Raw genomic sequence first — 22,062 nt, 5'->3', positions numbered from 1 at the left:
CATCTGCAAGTCTGCCTGATCAGCCGTCATGATTAATGCCGTGACACATGGAGCCGACAGGAATCAGAAACGAGGAGAAACGGAGGATCTCAAAGTGAAAATGCTGCTTGAAAAGAAACCGGTTGCTTCACTTGGTACCAGTTGCAGGTTTTACATGTCCAATTAGAAGCATCAGCGTAACTGTATGTCAGCACTGCGTTTGAACGCCACCGAGGCATTTCCCATCAGTGAAACCGGAATCCGATTGATCTGAAGATGAGACGTCTGCCGGACTCTTCAGTGCGTCCGTCTCACACGGTGTGCAGAGGAGCGGCGCTCAAAGCCGCAGCAGTGGAGTCAAATTGTAGTGGAGAGCCCAAAAGTTTCCAAAAATACCAATTATGTCAGGCTGTATTTTGGGAGCATGTGTGAGAAATGGTCGCTCCAGACATGTGGAATAATTGATGGTATAGTTCAGCAGAAGCTTTCTACTTTTAGGTAGGCCAGTCGTACATTATGACATTATGCTCCAAAAAAGATTTTCATTCATAACATTAATCAGTCATTTCTGAGAGATCTTTCAATTCATCATAACATCTTTTTTTTTTTTACATTTTGGAATATAAGCAATTTCTTCTGTTTGTAAGTTAAAGGTCAAATCTGTGCAGTTTTCTGTTACACTCAATACAATTCAGTCAAAAATTAAAAAGTTTAAGCGGCTTTGTGAAATTATAACTAATCTTGATGATCATAAAACTGTATTTCTAATGATTTGGCTAACAGATACTCCTGATGCACACAAAGTGTAATACATCTTAAAAACTTTTGCACGTATGAAAAGACTGTAGTTTATTATTTTGTTCTCCTTTGAAAGGAGATTGACAAGAAGTCATATCAGGTTTGCAGTTTACCTCAAGTCACGCAGCAAACGTGGAGGAACGAGCAACCAGGGTCAAACCAACTATTAACTTTTTGAATACGATGCAGCTGTTTGATATTAATTGAGAATTAAGATGAGAACGTATGCAGATGATGTTAATTGTCTTTTTTTTTCAAACAGCGCTCTTTCATTAGCCTCAAACTGACTTGGCCCTGTGCTGTTGTTGTTGTTTTTCCTCTATTTCCCATCACATATTATATCTACAGTTGAAAACGGCAACGTTTCAGGCAAGGAGCACTTTGATGAATTACTTCTGTTTGTTTCTAACATTTGAATGCGAAAGCACACATTATATGCACATTATATATGGATTTGACAGATTGTGTGGTAAAAACCTGCGCAGCAGCAGTTGAGATCAACTTTGAGGTGAAATCTGTGCACAAAGTCTCTCCTGCTGTGGTTGAACACACTGAGTTGTGTAACAGCGACGTGAGACCGAAAACACGTGTTCCCTCGTTTTATTCGCATCCAAACATGCCAGAGTTGCGTGGCCGCGGCTCGCGCTCCGTGCGCGTGCACCGCGCGGCGTGCGGCGCGTTGCAGCTTTAACGGGTCCATGATGCCTTGCGGTGTCCCACTTCTTCTTCTGCCCCGACGTTAATTTTTACAAGTGTGCGGGGGGGTGCGGACCGGCAGCGGGCGGGCGGGCGGAGCAGCAGACGTCCCAACCACCTCCCGGCGGGTCGGATGTCCCGGTGACCGGAGGACCGACGCGTGTTTACATCGGTGCGCGCAGGCGGGGGCAGTGCGCGCGCGCGCCGCGCGTCCTCTGCTGCGGATCGGACCTCAGTGAGACGCAGACCGGGCCGCAGCGGAGCAACTGGGAAGTACCGGATTTTATTCTGGGGAGAAACAGCGAGAGCGCAGACCGGCGGGACAGCGGACCCGCTCCGACACGCCGGAGGACGCAGGTATGTTGACATGTCGCGTGCAGGATCCGCAACTTGAGTGCTAAAGATCGAACCTTGGATATATCAACTGTTGTATCATTTGTGATTTATACGTGTGAGAAAAAAAAAAAAACAACAACAATTTGATGTGTCTGTTGTATGACTTTTAGAGGGGGGGTTGATGCTCTTATCATGCTCCTTTAAAAAGAAAACAACATTCCAATGTGTCACGCACTGCGCGTTTCTCCACGAGCCAGCAGGAAGTGAGCGGCTGGTCAGTGTGTGAGTGGATCTGCAGTGATGGATCTCTTAATGGACCTCGAAGTGCTCAGTCAGCAAGTTGTTTTAATCAAGAGTTCCTTCAACTGAGTCATATAGCAGTGCGAAAAGTCCTTGAAGTGTGTGTTTATGTGTGTGTGATGGACACAAGGACAAAGCCATTAAAAGTCAGCCACTGCTGGAAAAGTTTTTTGTGTGAAGCTCAAATCAGAACCTGCTGCAGTTGTGATGCTGTCGAGCTGAAGGCCAGCATCAGTAGACATTACACACATCTTCCTTGAAGTCAACTTGCACATTGTTTCAAGATTTAACATTAGAAATCCAGTCCAGTTTATCTTTCACCCCCCCTCACACCCTGTGGTCAGCTAAGCCCCAGTCTTACAGTGTTAAAGGCTTATTGTCTCCAGCAGGCAGATTACTTCTAACTGTTGAGACGACACGGTGGCGGTTTGGTCTCTTCGATTCCTTCTGGCTCATGTGATGAAAAAAATAAAACCCTGGACTTGGTTCAGAAAACGGTCACTAACGCCTCGTCCACAGCCGTCCCGCACTTTGATTTTACTGTAACTCCTCCTCTGAAGCCTCATTTCAGCTCTTGATAAACCTGCGGCCACCTCGTCGTCTTCAGCCGACGGTGGAAGACGTCACGGGGAAGGTGAATCTGGTGGTAGGCTGGGACGTCCAGGCTTAGCCTGGAGGTTGCACAATGTTTTCTCATGAAATCCAACAGCATTAATAAGCATCAGCGTGACAATACAACAACGAGACTGGGATACTTCAGTCAATTCGAGGGGCTGCATGCCAAGTCCAAAGCACCAAGTCAGGACTGTATTACTATACACATGCAGGGGCCCGTAGGACTCTCCATCAAGCATCCCAGAGGACATCTTGTCTCAGGACAAAGGTCGAAATCTAATTCAATTTGCTTCTTGTATGGAAATACTTGCTGATGTTGCCATTTGAAGGGATTGTTTTTGCCACAGGAGCAGCTTGACTCATGTCAATGTCAGTCTGACTGAAGCGCCTCACTCACACATTTCAGGTTTTTATTGAGATTCCCTTCTTTAGGTTCACCCGTTCAAGTTCGCGGGTCCAGTGTGACCCCTTCCATGTGGTGTACGAAGGTGTTTAACTAACGTTTCTGACGTTGATTGACTAACCTACACAAGACCAGCGTCCCTCACGCCAATTGTTGGGGTAAACAAGGCTATAGGCCTTGTTTACTCAACAACGTTGAGCGTAAGGAACCCGGCCCCACAAGCCCATTCCAGATCAGATGCCAATCAGAAGATCAGTTAGATGTAGTTAAAAGGTGGATGAAGGTAAAAAGTGAAGGTTATTAAAACTGTATGACTGCTTCACAGAGTGGCACAATAAAGGCAATAGTCTGGTAACGGGTGAAATATTTGTATATTAATGGACTTCCAAGAAAGAAAATGTAAAACTCCAAAATAAATATTTGTGTGCATTATTAAACAAATTATCTGTATAGACCAGGGGTGTCAAACACAAGGTGCATGGGTCAAAACCAGCCCACAGGAGGCTCCAATCTGGCTAAACACCAAGAAAGTAGTAAACAATTTGATATGAACATAATTCATGGACCAGAAATCTCTGATCCAACCTGCGGAGGTTTCTGATCCATGAAGCTTCATCTGTGCTTCTGCTGAAAATCCACAGTGTTTCTGTTCCGCTGTTCTGCTCTGCTCGCTGTAAAATGTGGAATGGATTTCCTGAACGGAGGCGGGTCTCAATGAGACTCGGAGTAGTCTTTCAGGAAATCCATTCCACAGTTTGCAGCCAGCTTAGCATGCTAACGGAGGTAGCGCTATCCATGCTGTCCCACTTTTCATGACAACATGTCGCTGTTTGGACAAAAACACCGCAAAGTATCGACGTGAATGTTTGTAAAGCCGTTGTACAGCGAGGCGGGCGCTCTGCAGCAGGACATCACTGTTTTAAAACGCCAGCTCACCCAGGAGAACGCATCGTTCCTCCACGGTAGCAGGTGATTCACACCTCCATGAAGCTGCATCCTCCTCCACGCTAAACTCCCTGAAAATAGTCCCAATGGTTTGAGCTGCATTAAAGCTGGAAACATGCTGTTTGTGCTGCGTTGATGAAGAATTTCTCCAGGGATTAATACAGTGATTGTGAGGTTTTAAAGATAGAACTAGTTTATTAGAGATGATGACGTCACTCAGACCCCCACATTGTCCTCATGGAACTAAAATACTTTGTACTGCTTCCTTTTCTCACCTTCTACTGACCTCAAGTTGTCTGGAGAGAGAAAACATGCAAACATTCCTACATTTATTACTTTACTGTAGAGACCAGTTTATTACTGCCTCATATAAAATCAACAATAATGATAATAATATTATTGAAGCAAACAGCTCTGGTATCGGAATAATATCGGTATCGGTAAAAAACCTGGATCAGTGCTTCCCTAGCTGCCATGAACACGAGCCAACCAGCCTCAAAGCCGTCCTGTCAGGGGGACTTTGTAAGAACATCCATGCAAAAGGCAGCGAAATGTAACCGTCTTCGATGCCTTTTGAATATTTCATTGTTTTCTGCACCGTCAAAACTGCCTTTATGCTGAGGTTGCAGTAACGTGGAAAAATCTAGACTTTTCTGAATGTATAATCTGTGCTACAACGAAGAAAAACTTTCTAGTGTAAATGTTACTTTGGCGTTGTTTTACCGGTCCGGCCCACTCAAGGTGAAATCGTGCTGCGTGTAGCTAACTGACTAAAATGAGTTTGAAACCTCTGATATGGATAGAAAAAGTTTATACATGATGTAAAGTTTCAAAATAACTTGCACTGTGAGATGTTCCCCAGTTGGTGAGTTTGCTGAAGCCTCCGGGTTTTTTTGTCTCGGCCCACATTCAGAGGAGACAAAGAGGAAGTGACAGGAAAGCACGGGTCGCTCCTTAATTGTCGCAGTTTGTTTGGTCCACTTTCCCAGAAGCTGCCCTCCAATCAATCCAGTCATCTGTGCGGCGCTCGGACAAAGCCGGAGCCGCGTCGTCATGGCGATGGATTGTTTGCATCCAGTCATGCTGGTAGCCATGCGAGACGCACACACTGCGGTGTGCTCTGTTGTTTGTGTGTGGCACTTGTTTCCCCCTCAACCTGCTCGTTGCCTCGTCGCCGTGCGCTCCCCTCGTTCCCCTCGGCTCCCGGGACTGACTTTCCAAGAGTTCCACTCCCAACATAGCGACCAGATTTGATATCACGCAACACTTTCAGAGGTTTGATTCGCCGCGGAGCCAGATGAAAGAGCAGAAGCTGCAAGTTGGGGCAGAGCTAAAGTATCTGGGCGTGTGGATTTAATCCAGTCTGTCTTTTCAAACTCGTGTCGAGGATAAATGCCAATTTGTTGAGTAAATCCCATCGAACTTTGAAATATGCAATCATTTGAATCTGGGAGGGGCTTTTTTTTAATCCATGAGTCAGCAGAAATGCTCACATTCTTTTCTTAAGTTGGGATATTTGTGTAAAAATAATTTAGTCGTTCGTCAAAAGTAGGGACGCACAAATACTGATACTGATACAGATTTGGCGTCAGTATTACGTGGCGCCGTCTGTCGGCAACATCGGCCACAGGAACACAAAAGAGCACAAGAAATGTCAGTGGAGAATCTATTTAGTTATTTATTTGGCTTTTTATTTGTTTCTGAACATGCGCAAAGAGAAACAAACAGAATAAACATTCAAATGAGTAATCCAGAGTTCACACTTACATTTTATAATATATGGGTTCCATGTTCAAAAAGGGGACAGGAAGAAGTACAACAGCATTTTCTAATATTCGTGAGAATGACAAAAATAAGACAGACTATAAATTATGTTCGGTCGAAATATCAAAGTGAGGTGAACGATAGTTGGCACGACTACGGCAACTTAATTACCAGAGACATTTGGAGTTGGCCCGATGTCACTCAATAGATTCACTGCTCAGCACGGAACTCTGAGCCATGCTACATGCTACATGCTAAAGAGTTTCAGAGCTCACATGCCAGCGATGTAGGGCTGCCAACTGTCCTGTTTAGCCGGGACATTTTGGCTGAAATGTGTCCCGTAAATTAAAGGTATACAGGAGGATTTTCAGGAATTTTAGGAAAGAACCGCCCTCTCCACCGTTTGAAAAAAATGCGCATGCGCAACGCTGTACCTGCTCCCGAGACGGAACGCCTACTAAAACGCGTGCGAGAGACGTGCACGAGCCCAGTTCTCCTCGTGCACGCTCTGTTTACAAGTCACAAGTCGGCATCGCTCACATAAGCTCACTGTACAAGAAGATTTGCACCAGAGGGGGTGAAACTGTGTAAAAATGTCCGAGAATAATGCGTGGGGTCGGCCACCGGCATGATGAGAACCGTGTGGAGTGAGCTGCGCGCAGGGACGAGCACGTACGACGGGCTTACGTCATATATCACCACAATGATTGACAATTGGGAGGACCAGTTATTTTGATGGTCCACCCGGAAGAAGAAAATCCTCTACTATACCTTTAACTGCTGGTGTACTCCAACCACTAGATGGCACCCATTTCCCTTTTGCTACGGTAAGACATGAGATGCAATCCTTGTACACAGAAACTCTGATGGATGTGATGCAGGCTGGTGGTACTGGAGTAAACTGGGTAAACCAGCGAGCTCCTGTATATACCGCTAAATGAAAAAATGTTAGTGTTGCAATAACGCTAATTTGCAATTGTGGTGGAACTGAACACTGTTCAAAAACTTCCGTCCCTTATTTGCTTTTAGGAAAGTTGGCAACCCTCCAGCAATGCTACATGCTAGATGCTAAAGCAGTTGGGAGCTCACCCACCAGTGATGCTACATGCTAAAGAGTTTCAGGTTCACACACCAGTGATACTACACGATAAACATGATTAAAGTCATACTGAGACACTCCATTAACAGTAAGTTGAAGTACGCATAGCGCAGTGCTTAGATGGACGGTACGCATTACATGTCGATTTGGCTTCATGGCATATCATCAGTACTGGTATTGTTCCTCTGTATCGGCAAGTGGCGAAAGCTTATTATTTGTACTGGTTCTTAAAAAAATGGTATCAGTGTGTCCTTGTCACAAAGTACATGTTTCCAAATGTATTAAAGTACAAAAGGAAAAATGAATGCTGCTTAATTTAAGGCAGGTTTTCCATTGAAACACACTTTCACCATTTAAAGTTAACTTTTGTGACATGAGAGGAGCTGTCGGTTCTATAATGGTCAGAAACCCAGATTACTCGTCCCCTCCCCGGCTCGGCCTTCCTGTGGCATCCTGGGAATGAAACTTCAGGAGAGGCAGACTGAAGTCACTACTAAGTTTAGCTCAGGGCTTCACAGCCCAGACGATGCAGTGCTCCTGGTGTCGGGAACCAAATGGCTGCGGCAGAGCTGCTTGACAGCCGGGAGTTGTACTGATGGCAGCAACCTTTTCTGCCCACGGCACAGTCATTAATATCGTCTGTCCCATTACCACCAAAATAAGATGTTTTTCTTTTTTTAATGCAAATATTTCATCTTTATAAACAATATGGCAAGGAGAACTCCACAAATCTTTTTTTTAAATGTACTTATTATGTGTATAATCACTGTAAATCTTCTCCAAACCCATACATTTTTGACAAGGAAAGCTAATTTCATTAAACTACTGGAGTTCTCCTGATGCCAGCTGCTCAGAATGAGATCCGATTGTGTGTCCACGATGATCCAGCCCCCACTTGTCTATCTGCAGCTGTGAGATGGTGTTTCACATCCACAGTATCAGATTAAAGGTCAGATCCGGACCAGTAAAACCAAAGCCCAGCTCTCCATACCGCTCGCACAATCCTCCCACTGCCACAGATTCACCTGGCTTTAGACTCCTGAGATGGTTGAGCATTGGTTCCATTCAGAGCAGCTACATTCCAGTTAAAGATCACTGTTCTCTGATATTATTCTGAGTGAAGCTGTGTGTTGTTTTGGTGTGTGTATACATTTCTCCTCTTGGAAGTGGCCTCCAACAGGACAATGTCTCTACCAGTAACTGGATAAAACAAAGAAATAATAAATGATGATGCTTTTTAAAGTCTATGATTGAGTTTTGCTCTTTGTTGCTCCCGCTCCATCAGCATGAAGAGCGGCCATTGTCCCCGTCGTGCCAGCACAAAAAAGAATCCAGTTCAGAGACTGTCGGTGTTTGAGAACACTTTAAAATCACTGTCTGTAGGAGCTTCGAGTTAAAAAAAAAAACAAACCCAAAAAAACCCTCCCAATCTGAAGCTGGAGCGTATTCGATTCCAGTCGTTTATCAAACTGTGACTAATAGAAAAGGAAATTCCAGCACCTTCCCCACATATTCTCAGCGAGTGTGGAGCCACACAGGTCACTGATTGCTTCTAAATAGGTTAGTGCACATTTACAGTGAAGCAGAACCAAAATAGAAAAGCCACTCTGCTACGCACTAATTTGTGTACGCTCGCCTGTATGATTTATTTATTCACACGCTGGCGGTGGGATCATTAAATCAGCTGTAATTTAGATTAAAGGGAAGATGCAGAGATGAAAATTCAAGAGATAGAGAGAGAGAGAGAGAGAGAGAGAGACCCATCCAAGTGTTGGAACTTAGCAGCAGGGTGAAGAAAAATCGAAGCTCATTTCCAGAAGGAAACGGAGCTCGGTGGCGGTGTTGGTGCCGGACAGAGAATTCAATTAGTGTCGCATTGATGGGAGAGTGGGCGCCGTGCTGATGTGTCCTGACCTCCAGGCTTCCAGGTCACAGCTTCTTTAACCTGCACTCGTAAGCTGCGAGATTGTGATTCCCTGCAGGAAATGTCCAGGATAACAACCGCTAGAAATGCTCACTTTGGTCCAAACATCTGGCTCTGCACAGCTGCCGCTCTGACGGCGCTTTAGATTAAAGCAAACATCCGTTAACATATGTTCAGATGTTGGTGTGGCGGGAGCTGGAGAGGCTTCCACAGTCAAAACATCACTTCTCATGTCCTGTTTTCTTGTCTTTGGTCTCGTTGGACTCCAGGTTTCCTTCATATGTGCAGCCACAAAGCCTCCAAGTCCATGACTCATCTGTTAATTCAATAGAGCTGGTGAGCTCAGTGGAAGGGACGACTTTGACACAACAATGATTTCAAAAGCTTTCGTTGCATTTTTCGGTGTTCGCAACTTTCATGAATTGTTTCAAAACATTGCTCTGTGAATGCAAAACGATGCATATTCATGTTGATTCCTGCAGACTATTAGCAGTTCTCTTAATTCTGCGCTGGAAATGCACAACTTTTTGACTTCCTGCTTTACTTTGACACTAAGGCCCCATTTGCACGACAAACTGACGCAGAACTTTGGTTGCATTTTGGGTGTTTGTTTACAAAAGTCCCTGCTCCCCTCCCTTTTTCATACCGGCTACCAAAGGCTGAACTTTTCTTTCACGCCCCTGTTTATATCTGGTGTTTTCACTTGAGACATTGCTGTGTAAATGGGAAACTTTTCTGAAACGATGCGTTTTCACTTGAAACGCTGTCTGTTCCGTCTGTATATACACCTCTGCCCTGCCAGGCTTCTGTCTCCACTGAACATCTATCATTTTCCACTTTTCCCCTCTATAAAAGTGAGTCCAGGTTCCCCAGGGTGGCGTCTGCTCTACATTCACCGAAGGGAAGCTTCTTATAGTTTAATGTCCGTCTTACTCAGTTCCACTTATTGAGCATTTGCATATAAAAGACTCACTGACGATCTCAGGATTGATTTGGACTTGAGTTTGAGCGGCTTCACAGTCAGGAGTCAATAAATTAAGTCTGACTTTTCACTCCAGTGTGTGTGTGGAAGAGATCGCATTCACAATGAAGTGTCGTGCGGCTTTGTCCTGTGAGGTAGAACCTGAGTGCGAGTTAAACATCGCTCAACGTAATAAGCGTTCAGTTAACACATTTCCACCACAGCTGTGAAAATATAATGTGTTTCATAAAGGCTTTCAGCCGCCGACACTGTCAGAGCCGTTATTAAAAATATGAACGCATGCGTCACTATTTGACTACTTACAAAAAAATGCAATTACTATTTTTCATTACCCCCCGTGCAAGGTGATGTGTTTTGTTGTCATTTTTCATCACTTTGCAGCGCTGCAGACGCGCCCTCAGCAGCTGGAAATAAACATGAAATATCACACATCAACAACGATCACTCTTCTAAAGCTCGGTTCGTCTTGCGTAAGACAAAGACTTACTTCTTACAAACGGTCTGCGTGATTGGAGCTGCACAGCTCGCCCTCGGTCGTACAATATGTTGAATTTGCGTGTAGCTTTGTGTTCATTTAGGCAGAACCTCAAATATTAACAAGCACAATTAGACAAAACAGTTCTGATGCTTTCTCAAACACAGTTCTTATCAAACTGATAGTGCAACACAAGTTTTTTTTTTATTATTCCTCTTATATTATTGAGTTATTCACAGGAGTAGCTGGAACAATTAACACCACAATGGCTGAAGAAGTTTCCACTGTGATGAGCAGATATTTATCTTATTCATTCTTTATCCCTGCAAAGGTCAAACAGAAAAGCCAAAACACTGAAAGCCAAGTAACAAACACTCTGCTCAACACTGCCACCTCATGTCCAACACATGCATGACGCAAATTTCACATAGTGCAGCTTTAAAGACAATCAGTTTTCATATATGTGAAGATGTTCGTAGAAAAATTATTTACCATGTTCGGAAGTGTATATGTAGTTTATGCAACAGTGTTTTCAACACTGTGTTCTGTTGTGACACAGAAAAACCAGGCGGGAGTAGATTAGAAACCGTCCGTAGTCGTTCATTTCTACAGATTGTGTCTTTCAGCTCTAGTTGGGAGTTTTGGAGCGCTGCGCTGTGTTTCCACATCCAGATCCGATCTGGATCTTGGCCGTCCTCTTCTGTCACAATCCTGTGAAGAACTCTGGAAGACCTTCTCATGTCTCCACCCACATGTCAGCTGGAGCCACCCTGCTATGTTGGGTCTGTTTTGTGTTTTTTTTTTTTGACACAAAGTCTTGAAAATGTGAGTCTGACTAACTGGGGATGTAGATATTTCAAGGACCCGAGTACTCTCAGTAACTAATGTGATTCCTGATCTCGATGAGATGAGTCTCTGTTCGCTGAGTTTCTGACGAGAGCACACGTCCTCATTTCTCCACGTGAATCATCAAACAAGTCAGAGGATGAGTCGCCCTCTCTGAGTTACCGTCCTCCTTTATGCCTCATTCATCTTGCAAGTGTTTGCGCTCTTTCTTTCTTTCTTTTTTTTTTTTTTAAACCTCTTTGCTTTGTTCTGTTCATCCATCTGTTCCTCTTTCACCTTCATTTTCGCATCATTGTCTCCTCTCTTTATTTCCCAACCCGCTGAGCTCTTTCCATGGGAATTGTCTCATTTGCTGGACTGTAGCAGGCCCATGAATTCAGAAGCATCCAGCGCTATCTGTCTCCAGTAACAAATCATTGCCGCCAAATGCAGGTCCTGCCCTTAACAAACGCCATCAGTGCAGAGGAGTGAGCAGCATAATGCGGTCTCGGTGGAGAAGGGCCTCGGGGGAGGGTGGGGGGGGGGGGGGGGGGGGGGTTAGATTGCAGCAGGGAGGGGAGTCCCATTCCAGCTGTGATGAAGATGAAAGGTGCCTAAATTGTTCGGGGAGGTTTGAAGCGGTACGGAAGTCAAGGATCAGAGCTGAGCTGATGGTCCGGGCAGGAGAGCGGGGGCGCCCGGCGGCCCGGGGAGGGTTCGGGAAGCGAGCATTAGGCACCTGCTCCGGCTCTGCTCCGGCGCTCCGGAGCGCCGCGGTGGCCTTGCCAGGTTCGTAATGACTGCCTCGCTGCCGAGGTGCTTGTGTCAGCACTTTGAAATGGCTCTCGCTCAGCCGGCGTGCGAGCTCTCCTGCACTCCAATGAAAAATGTATTGGAGGAGCTCTGTTGTGTGGTCACCGGCGCTGCCTTACCAGCGGGTTGTCGGCGCCATTTATCAGCACGCTGACGCCAAACCGCTTCGGGGGAATACATGTTTGTTTGTTCAGAAGTCCTTTATAAAAATAACTAAATAAAATATGATAAAGTCTTGTTATTAATAGGTCAAGCTTTGGTAATCCCATTAAAAATATGTGGGGGTTTTCTTTTAGACAAAGGCTATATGGAGGTCATTTTGATAGACTGCCTGTAATTTCCACACGGAGTTTCTCAGGAAACTGCTGCGGGAAGTTGCTGCTTTTAAATTAGGAATCCATCCAGCTGCTTATTTATACATCAAAAGCAGATGTGCAGCAACATCAGCGCTAATTCTGACTCTACCGGAGGAGTTCATGCGATGTCTGTCGGAGATATTTGGCTTTTTGAGTCGTTAAACCCTCCACTGGACTCAACGCAGTGGGCGACCTGGGGATGATGCACTATAAACAAGTCTGATTAGAGTGAAAACGTGGATCCTTGTCGGAGACGAAACGGAGGATTAAACGGAAACAGCCAACTAAGAAACAAACAGATACGTGTGTCGCTTCTCATTTTTCATTCTCCTATCTTCACACACTTGTATACTGAAGGCTTCTACTGCAATGCAGAGGCCACATAAACATAATTTAAACCGACTCGGTAAGTTCTTGGTGCATTTTTCAGGAAACTGCTGCAGGAGGAGCCTGCTGTTAAATTATGAATCTCGCGTCTCGCGAGCTTGTTTATACATGGAGCAGATGTGGAAACATTAGTTCTAATTCTGAGTCCACCTGGGGAGCTTAGGTGGTGGCTGTTGATCTGCATGTGGAGGGATGCGGCATAAACGTAGTGGAATACGCGTTCCTGGGCCTAAAATGAGGATTGTGGGAAAGACAAAGTGGATATTTAAATGTCACCGTGAATCACGTTGATGTTTCCTTATTTAATATATTTAGTTTGCTTGTCAGGAATGAGACATTTCTGCGACGTAAGACTCACTTCGTGGTGTTGACTATCTCCCTTATTTTGTCCTTTTTCAGGATGACAAAGCAATAACTGGTGCCCCCTTGTGGTGTGGAGGAATGAGGGCATTTGGATGAAGGCCATGGAGCTGAAGGTTTGGGTGGACGGAGTGCAGCGCATCGTGTGCGGCGTCACAGAGTTCACCACTTGCCAGGAGGTCGTCATTGCTTTGGCACAGGCCATCGGTGAGCTCACACCTGTGTGTGTGTGTGTGTGTGTGTGTGTGTGTGTGTGTGTGTGTGTGTGTGTGTGTGTGTGTGTGTGTGTGTGTGTGTGTGTGTGCTTTATTGTACAAGCTGATTGCTTCCTGTTGTAATCCCTGAATAATTGTGTCAATGACATCCCATCCTGCATAAACACGATGTAAAGGGATATCATGTGACGTTGGTTGTGTTGAATATTGGGCCAGGGGAGATGTCAGACACACCCGGGATAATATATGGCATGAAAATGAAAAGTGACTCGAGGGCACGGAGAGATTTTCGCCGTAAACGGACCGCACAAATCAAGATGAGTCACACTGCGGTCTCGGCTTTATTGACATGTGCCGTACATTCGCAGGGAGACCAATCCATACACTGCCTCTGTTAGTTCGAATTAAATGCTCCACGAAACGAACATTGAAAGCGTCTGCGTGTGTTTATGTGTTTGTGTGTGTCTCACAGGAGTTATGGCTCTCGCTGTCCTTTGTGTTCACTCTGCCTTTTGTCCCTGTTGGGGCACTTTGATGTGAATGGCTGCAGTCATGAATGCACCTCCTATTTTACAGGGACCCTTACTGTGTGTGAAGGCGGTGGGGGGGTTGCTCTTATCTGCATGTACACAGAAGTCCCCATGCGTGCGCGCGCAAACACACACACACACACACACATACAAAGCTGTGAACCATTGAACCTGCCCCTTTTGGACGGACACAATCGCTGCTTGTTGAGTGGAACTTTCCCACTGTAAAGCTCTTTCACCAAACTCGCTGCTGAAGTTCCTTGAATTTGCCATCAGTGCACGAGCGTGGGAGCGCTGTGAAAGAATTCAATGGATTGTTTTTGTTCTTTTACTCTGTGTTTAATGTGTTTTTATCTGTGAAAGACACTGAAGTCTATTGTAGTCTCTTTTTTCCCCCCGGATGCTGTATGCAGTCATTTTGCTGGATTCTTAACGTAGTGGAAAAATACCACAAGCTACAGTAGAAAGGACTAAATTGGTGTTATGTATCCAAGTGAAGTCCCTCCACACACACACACACACACTCTCATCAACCACGATGGACACTTTAGAGACCCCAATTCACTGAATATCCATGAGTTTGGACTGTGGACAGAAACTGGATTTCAGCTGAGAATCATCCACCGCATGTTTACTGAGAGACAACCTGCAGCCCTGCTTTGACGTAAAAGGATGTCAGGGATATTCTTTCCACGAGACGAGAGTGCTCGTTATTAAAGGTCCCATGTTGTGCAAGATTAAATTTTTAATGGTTTTCTAAAGTTACCGTGTGTCCTGATGTCCTGTATACGAGGCCATAGCAGTGAAGGAAGACTTTCATCTCACTTGCTTTTTAGCAAATGTGTGCTGACAGTGGTGATTTTGAGATTTTCCCGTTATGACATCGTGTGGGGGAAGTAACCACTCCCCCCCCTCTGGGTACTCACTTTGGCCGTCCTACAGGTCGACAAATACTTACAAATGTCCTGAACTTCTTCAGGAGCGTCTCCTTCTGGGTCAGAGTCTCATTCAAACGGGTGTGGTTGCCATAGCGATAAATCAAGCGTGAACATTGGCACATGCTAATGGTAAGCTTGCAATGGTAAGCGGTTGAGAGGCCCAACTCTCAACCGCTGTAAAAACGTCGTGTGTAATAAAAACCTGTCACGAGCACACAGCTGCACGAAATAAACACAAACTGGCTCCCGAAGAGTTGTGATTATTTATCGATTATGATGTTATTAGTTACTGGTCCGGCCCACTTGAGATCAGATTGCGTTGAGTTGAACGAGTTTGACGCCTCTGACGTGGAGAATTTCTGCTGCGACTCCAGAGGTGACGATCAACGGCATCGTCCCGTTGATCAGTAGCAGACACACGGAATTTAACAACTTGAAAAACTGTTGGGTTTTCTTAGTGTGTGGAAGATGATGAAACCTGTATAAAAGTAGCAGCGGGAGAACCGGTGGGAAAAAAAAAAAACGTGAATTCTTCAGAAGTCGGTGGTACAGAATCAAAGGACTGAGCCGGATTTAGAGTTCCTCTTAAGTGTGCTTACAAACAGATTGTTAATGATGGTGTGCGGTAAAACGTGGAGACTCCAGATAGACGTGTGGAGCGCAAGAAGTGAAGTCCGGCCATTACTTGGTTTCTGTTGAGCTCCTTTGGTTTATCCCGTTAGTGTTAAATATTTTTGCAGAGATGAGTTAGCGAAACACGTTTTCTATTATTTATGAGGCGTTGGGGATTTGGCTAATCTGTTAGATAATGGTTCTGTGGGAATGGTTTGATCACATTTGCTTGGCATAGCTGAAAAACTACCCAACATCTGTCCGTCCCCACAGTTTTACACAAATCTGAGTCGTGCACATCAACTTTTCCCAGCTGCGATGCAGAGAGAAGTGCTCACAGTGGGCGGGGGGGGGGGGGGGGGGGGTTTGAGTCTCTATAATTTCATGTTTGTTCTCAGGACGCACCGGCAGGTACACGCTGATTGAGAAATGGCGCGAGACGGAGCGTCACCTGGCTCCACATGAGAACCCGGTGGTGTCCCTCAACAAGTGGGGTCAGTACGCCAGCGACGTGCAGCTCATCCTCCAGCGCACCGGCCCGTCGGTCAGCGAGCGGCCGACCTCCGACGGCCTGGCCCGCGTCCCGGAGCGCGGCCTCTACCGCCAGAGCCTGCCGCCTTTGGCCAAGCTCCGGCCGTCAGGAGGCGACCGCTCGCTCAAACGGAGGGAGCCCAAACGCAAGTCTCTGACCTTCACCGGAGGGGCCAAAGGTTTGCGGGACATATTTGGAAAGGGCAGAGACGCAGAAGGTGGGTGTGTCTCTCACCGGCGTACTTCCCAGAGTCATTGGCAGTTTCTTGGCTGTTACGACCTCTATTTCTTTTTTTTTTCTCCCCCGTAGCCAAACAGCCCCAGCAGCGCGGTGTCAATCTGAACCTGAGCAAAGTCGGAGGAGGTGGAACAGCGTCTGTACCTGGGAGTCCGGCCAGAGAGCTGAGCCGCCTGGTGCAGCTGCAGAGAGACAAGCTCCAGGCCCTGGAGAGCCGTCTGCTGGGCTGCGAGGTGGAGCTGCAGGACTGGGAGGAGGCGGCGGGCGAAGCCAGCGAAGTGAGGAAAACCACAGCTGTCACTCCTGTTGCTTGGAAGACGAAAACAAAGAGCATACGTCAGATCATCTGCACTCTAAACCCCACCGTGCCTTTAAATCCATCAATTTGCACACCGCTTCATCATCTTTTAATCCAGTTATTTTTCACTCCGCAGGAGGCGAACTTGGAGGATGAGCTGCTGCTGCTGGAGCAGCAGGTGAGGAGGAACGAAGCCGAGATTGAGGAGGAGGAATTCTGGCAGAACGAGCTGCAGATCGAGCAGGAGAGCGAGCGGCAGCTGCGGCAACAGCTCGCCGAGCTGCAGGCCCGCGTGCGTGACTGCGAGGCCAAGCTTTCCGAGTATTTGACGCGCATACAGGTGAGCTTGGCAACACTGAGAACCCCATTCCACCTGATGCTAAAAGCATTTCAAACGCTTTTGGTGTGTCGTACTCCACTCCCGAGTGGTGGCGCCCCTGAAAGCAGTGAGGCAAAGAGATGATTCTCATTATTTCATCATCAAAACTGGCGTGTGTTTTGTGTTGCACAGAGCATGGAGAGCGGCCTGGAGCAGGAGCGGAGGCAGCAGGAGGCCGAGCTCAACCAGAGGGTCAACGAGGAGGAGGTGCAACTCTCACACACACACACACACACGCACACACACACACAGAGGGATGTGTTGTGTTGAACCGCTGAAGCCTCTGCAGCACAAGCATCCTCGCTGTCAAGCAAGATTTAAAGTTAAGCTTGACGCTGTGCTTTATTACAGAGAACAAATCATGAAAATTACGCTTCGCTCCAAGTCCAAAACCCAGCAGACGCTGCAGCCACCTCCTACCAGGAGCTTTTTCTTTCACAATATTGGGAAGTTATTTCAAAAACTGTAGCACTTTCGCAGCACAATAGGGACATTCAAGATGATTGGAGCGTAATTCTTCATGGCAGAGGATTTGAAATGCATGTTTTAAACACTTTAAAGCATGAGAGGATCCTCCCACTCCTTTCTTTCGTTGGCCTGTTTCTCTCTAAAAGTTGTGGTGAGCCTCCTCTCTCTCTCTCTCTCTCTCTCTCTCTCTCTCTCTCTCTCTCTCTCTCTCTCTCTCTCTCTCTGCTTGCTCGTGGGATTTCAGGTGCAGGCCCAGCTGGAGAAAGTGAGGGCAGAGTTGGAGATGCAGAGCCAACAAACGGCGCGGCTGGAGAGCAGCTGCAGGGCGTTGGAACGAACACTCGGCCAGTCAGGAAAGAGATTGCAGGTCAGCTCACAGTCGACCGTCTGCTATTGTTTTCAAACAGCGAAGAAAGAATTTCCAGCAATCTCGGCATTTCGCTGCAAAGACGGTGTTCCCCGGGCGCTGGGAAGTTTGATTTCATAAAACAGGCTATTAAAAGTGTGCCGGTGTGAAAACTCCGCACACAGGTGGAACCATAGAAATCTAAGCTCATTAAGTGGTGGGCAGTGAAGCAGAGTTTTATCTCTCGCTTGCAGGGATGTGCAGTGGATCCTCGCCTGCGTGCATCCCGGTCGGAGCTGAAGCGCTCCGTGCACAGGCGAGGTCCGGCAGGGTGTGGGAAGCATGAGGTAATGAGCAGAGGAAGGGAGGGAGGGTATTAACAGCATTCTTCGCCTGATTAAAGAGGGGCCTGAGTAAGTACACAATCCCCTGCTTGCAGTTGCGTAACCATCTGGGAGCTGACTCTTTTCCTTCGCTCTCCCGGCCGGGGCTGCGACTCGTCTGAGCGGAGCATGATCCCCGCCACACTTTCGCCTTTCAAAATGAGTGTTGTGGAATAAGACGCAGCGACTTGAAGGTGTTGCATCGCTCAGTGCAATTACATGCGAAGGTCCCATCTTGATCTTGCATAACCGTGGGTGCGACATGCATTCAAAGGCATTGCAAATTCAGTATTTCAACTTTCAATGAGGAAAGCTGCTGGGAAGTGACAAAAATCACACATGTTTCGACATTTCGTGCTTTAAAGAAACTCATCAGATGTGTTCATCACTGCAGTTCCATACTATTACAATATATTGGATTATTTGTAGAAAAATACCAGATGCTGGATGCATGTATGAATATGGGGCCATACACAGTGCGTAGCCTCCAACTCAGTGGTGGCAAACATGAGGCCCGCGGACTAAAGCCGGCCTGCAAGAGGATACAATCGACCTGGAAAAGACAAAGCAAAGAAACCTTTCTGTTGACGTTTTAAACTTTTTTAAACGTTTCAAACTTTTCTCAAGAGCAGTGAACACAACACTGAGACTCAGACCTTGTTTACACAACGTTTCAAGTGAAAGAGCATTGCTGTTTAAACGCAACAAAAACACGTTTTAAAGATGATGTTCACTGAAATTATGTCGTTGTCAGTTCGGGCCACTAGTGGGTGCGGTTGTTTGTTTTTGTAATGAAATCACACACACGTGCAGCAGAGAACAATCCGCTCTACACGTCGATATTCTACCGGACAGACAACCAAGTTGGATTGTTATTACGGAGACTGTCGACTATAAAAGTACCAAGTCCTAAGAGAATGTGGACTGGGAGTCATGACACGATGGAGGAAACCTTGTTCTGATTATCCAGCTACTGAGCATGTGCAGAACTTCTGTTTATACTATGGCCATGGTGCGCTTGACCAGTTGCAGCGCTTCCAGCGTTTACAAATAGATGGAGTCGGAGCATTTTCAAAAACCTCCACCTTGAGAGCCATTTTCAAAAAGTTTTCAGTGGCTCTGAGCAGCATGAAAGTATTGTGTTTTCACTTGAAATCATGTCAGTGGGGCCTGGAGCTGAGATCGCTGCCTGCTATCAAACTAGCCACAAAACCATGCTGTCAGAGTGAGATTAAAAAACACCCACCATGTAACGGCTATGGGAGACATTTTTTGATATTTCAATGTATTTAGCACCAGAAGGTTTAATTTTAACTGGCTTTTTTCTAATTGTGAAACATTTTGCAAAACGCAGTTTTTCAAAACGTTTACTCGGTGCCACAACAAGGAAACACTTTATAGTTACATTTGAAAGATTATTATGGCACTGTTTTACCACTCAACATGATAGTGGCTTGCATGAACTGAAAGGATTTTAACAATCCTGCTCAGGCGTATCTGAGTTGTTGCCTCAACAACCATTAAAAATATTGGCTTACAGTTTGTCTCGTAATGTGAAAAACATGGGAAATCAGAGTCGGGGGATCTGAGTGATGCAATATGATTCATCCTCCCACATTTTAAGACCCCTGGGTTTGAGAAAGTATTCAATGATTCATTCTCTGGTGGCTCTCCACTGATCATTGTTGTATTTTGTTTTGCCAGAGACATGGGTGTTTCTCAAAATGGCCCCTCCTGCCTCATGAAGGGATAAAGTCCTTGGAAAGGTTGTGAGTGTATTTCTCAGTCTATCAGGTGATCTCAGCGGAGCGCTTTTTTTTTTCCTCCTTCTGTTTGCCACCAGCAGGAGAAGGAGCAGGAGCTGGAGCTGCTGACAAAAGAGCTCCGACAGGTCAACCTGCAGCAGTTCATCCAGCAGACTGGTACCAAGGTCACGGTGCTGCCGGCTCAGCCAGCGGCAGAAAACTGCAACGGTACACAGCCGAGCTGAAAACTCTGCACCCACATCCATGCACACCACACTTACTGACACATTAGTTTGGTTTATATGCTCATCTTCATCCATGAAGCGTACATGCAGACGATCGCTCTATATGTGTGGACACAGTGCCACCCCGTGGCCACTTTGGGAACATGTTATATTCCATGGAGCAAATATCAAGCGGTTCACATGAAGTCTGCAGGAAAATCACTAAAAAAGGTCTTGAATGTTTGTGGGTGTAAAATCTTGGAATGAATTTCTCGTGTTCAACCACAACGTTTTCCTCCTGCAGAGGCGGAGTGTGGCTCTCTGAAGCGCCTGGGCTCGACTCGCCTCTTACCCAGCGACCTCCGCGCCCTCCAGAGCGCCGTCTCCTCCGGCCTCAACCCCGAAGGCATCTACGTGTGACAGCCAAACTGCCCAGCAGACACTAGCTGCTGTGAAGGAATGGATTTTTAAAGCTGGATGCCTCAAGAAATGACTCCACAAACAGGCTTTAAAGAAAAAAAAAGGAGTGGCACCTTAAATTGGAGCGCTTCTGAGAAGAAAAACTTTGGCAACTTTCCTGCACTGCCTTCTCAACCTTCTCGGCAGGAACGGGATTTAAACTGATGTCAATAGACATTTGCATATTAATACTGACTGCGCTGTCCGAACTCAACTTTTCTGCCCGAGAGGCAAAAAGTGCAGACGACCTTTATCTCCAATCATGAGGACATTTAAACATCTAAAATAAGATCATGACTGCATGAGCATGTACAAGCATCCACACCACACCTGTGCTATACCCATAGCCATATCTGATTGCCTTACTCTGGTACTGAGTCACCAGGAGTCAATAAATGTAACGCTAAGACAGAACTGAGGTAGCTAATGAACTCTCTGCGCCATATGAATTTGATGACGCGCGTAGCATCTTTCAGGTGACTCGTCGTCGTGGTAACTGATGTCAGAACAACTCAGTCTTTTTGTATTGATTTCAGCTAATCGTTCGTCTTCTAGAGAGCAGAGGGGAAACCTTTAACACTAAATAAGTATGAGAGGCAGGGGAACGAGCCCATGGAGTGCCACCATTAGACTTTTTTTTTTTTTAATTTGTGAATTGCTTCTATTAGGCTGATTTTGGATTCTGTATGAGTTTTTTTTTTCTAGGCCTTTGGAGTCTGTATTAAGACGTACTGTGGCCACTGGGTGGCGCCAGAACATGTATTATTCAGATGTTTGAAGCTCAATCTGTATTCATTCAGTTGTGTGTGTGTGGATGTGTTTGACATGATTCACTGTGTTTGTTGAGCAGGACGGACACGCCCGCGAAACGCTTCTCTCATCAGGTTTTCCAACATTTTCACCGACTGAAGATGTCCCATTTGAACCAAAGCTCGTGTCATAATAGTTAGACGAATGTACTTTTTTAAAGATGTGTTGCATGTCCACAGAGTCTATTTTTCTTGGTTTGTTGTCGTTGTTGTTGACGTGCCCCAGGGGGAGGGAATGCAAATATCAGGCAGTTGGTTCAGGATAGAGTTAATATCATCGGAAGTGTGTGTGTGTGTGTGTGTGTGTGTGTGTGTGTGTGTGTGTGTGTGTGTGTGTGTGTGTGTGTGTGTGTGTGTGTGTGTGTGTGTGTGTGTGTGTGTGTGTGTGAGACTTTGCACCACAGCAAGTCACTGCAACTTGTAGGGTTGGCAAGATGCTGGGATTCAAACCTGCACACTCAGGTGGAGACTTGAAGCCCACCAGGGCAGGGGACCGGGGAGGAGAGTGAAAATATAGTGAATGAATGTGCGACGGAAGACTCAAGTGTGAAGCAGGGAAAGGAAACTGTTCTGATTATTTATGTGAAGTTCTTCACGGGGCACGGTGGTGCAGTGGTTTGCTTCCTGGCCTCACAGAGAGAGTATCCACGGTCAAACCCTGAGTTCCGAGGCCTTTCTGTATGGCGGTTCCATGTTCTCCCTGAGTGTGCGAGGGTTCTCTCTCTGGGGTTTCCTCCCACAGCACACAAGGACGTCTCGGGTCAATTGGCGACTCCAAATTGTGAATGTGACGGTTGGATAGACTTTAAAGTGGCTCCAGACCCCTGGTA

At 46.2% G+C, this 22,062-nt stretch overlaps 1 protein-coding gene across 2 annotated transcripts; it reads left to right on the top strand.

Moving 5' to 3' along the window:
* The first annotated feature begins 1,573 nt into the window (after positions 1 to 1,573).
* On the top strand, positions 1,574 to 21,643 carry rassf8b (Ras association domain family member 8b). Of its 2 annotated transcripts, none has more exons than XM_080517882.1 (9): positions 1,574 to 1,830; positions 13,097 to 13,264; positions 15,751 to 16,101; positions 16,194 to 16,399; positions 16,556 to 16,759; positions 16,931 to 17,005; positions 17,511 to 17,633; positions 19,842 to 19,968; positions 20,269 to 21,643. In XM_080517882.1, exons 2-9 carry the CDS (start codon positions 13,153 to 13,155, stop codon positions 20,382 to 20,384), a joined length of 1,314 nt encoding a protein of 437 aa, XP_080374008.1. In that variant the 5' UTR covers positions 1,574 to 1,830; positions 13,097 to 13,152; the 3' UTR covers positions 20,385 to 21,643. The 2 variants fall into 2 exon arrangements, with proteins under 2 accessions (XP_080374008.1, XP_080374007.1); XM_080517881.1 differs by having other exon boundaries at positions 19,839 to 19,968.
* Positions 21,644 to 22,062: the final 419 nt, after the last annotated feature.

This window comes from Blennius ocellaris, assembly GCF_963422515.1.
Source record: "Blennius ocellaris genome assembly, chromosome: 22".
Lineage (NCBI taxonomy): Eukaryota > Metazoa > Chordata > Actinopteri > Blenniiformes > Blenniidae > Blennius > Blennius ocellaris.
Note: the sequence above shows the minus strand (reverse complement) of the source record. Positions and strands in the feature narration are given on the sequence as shown.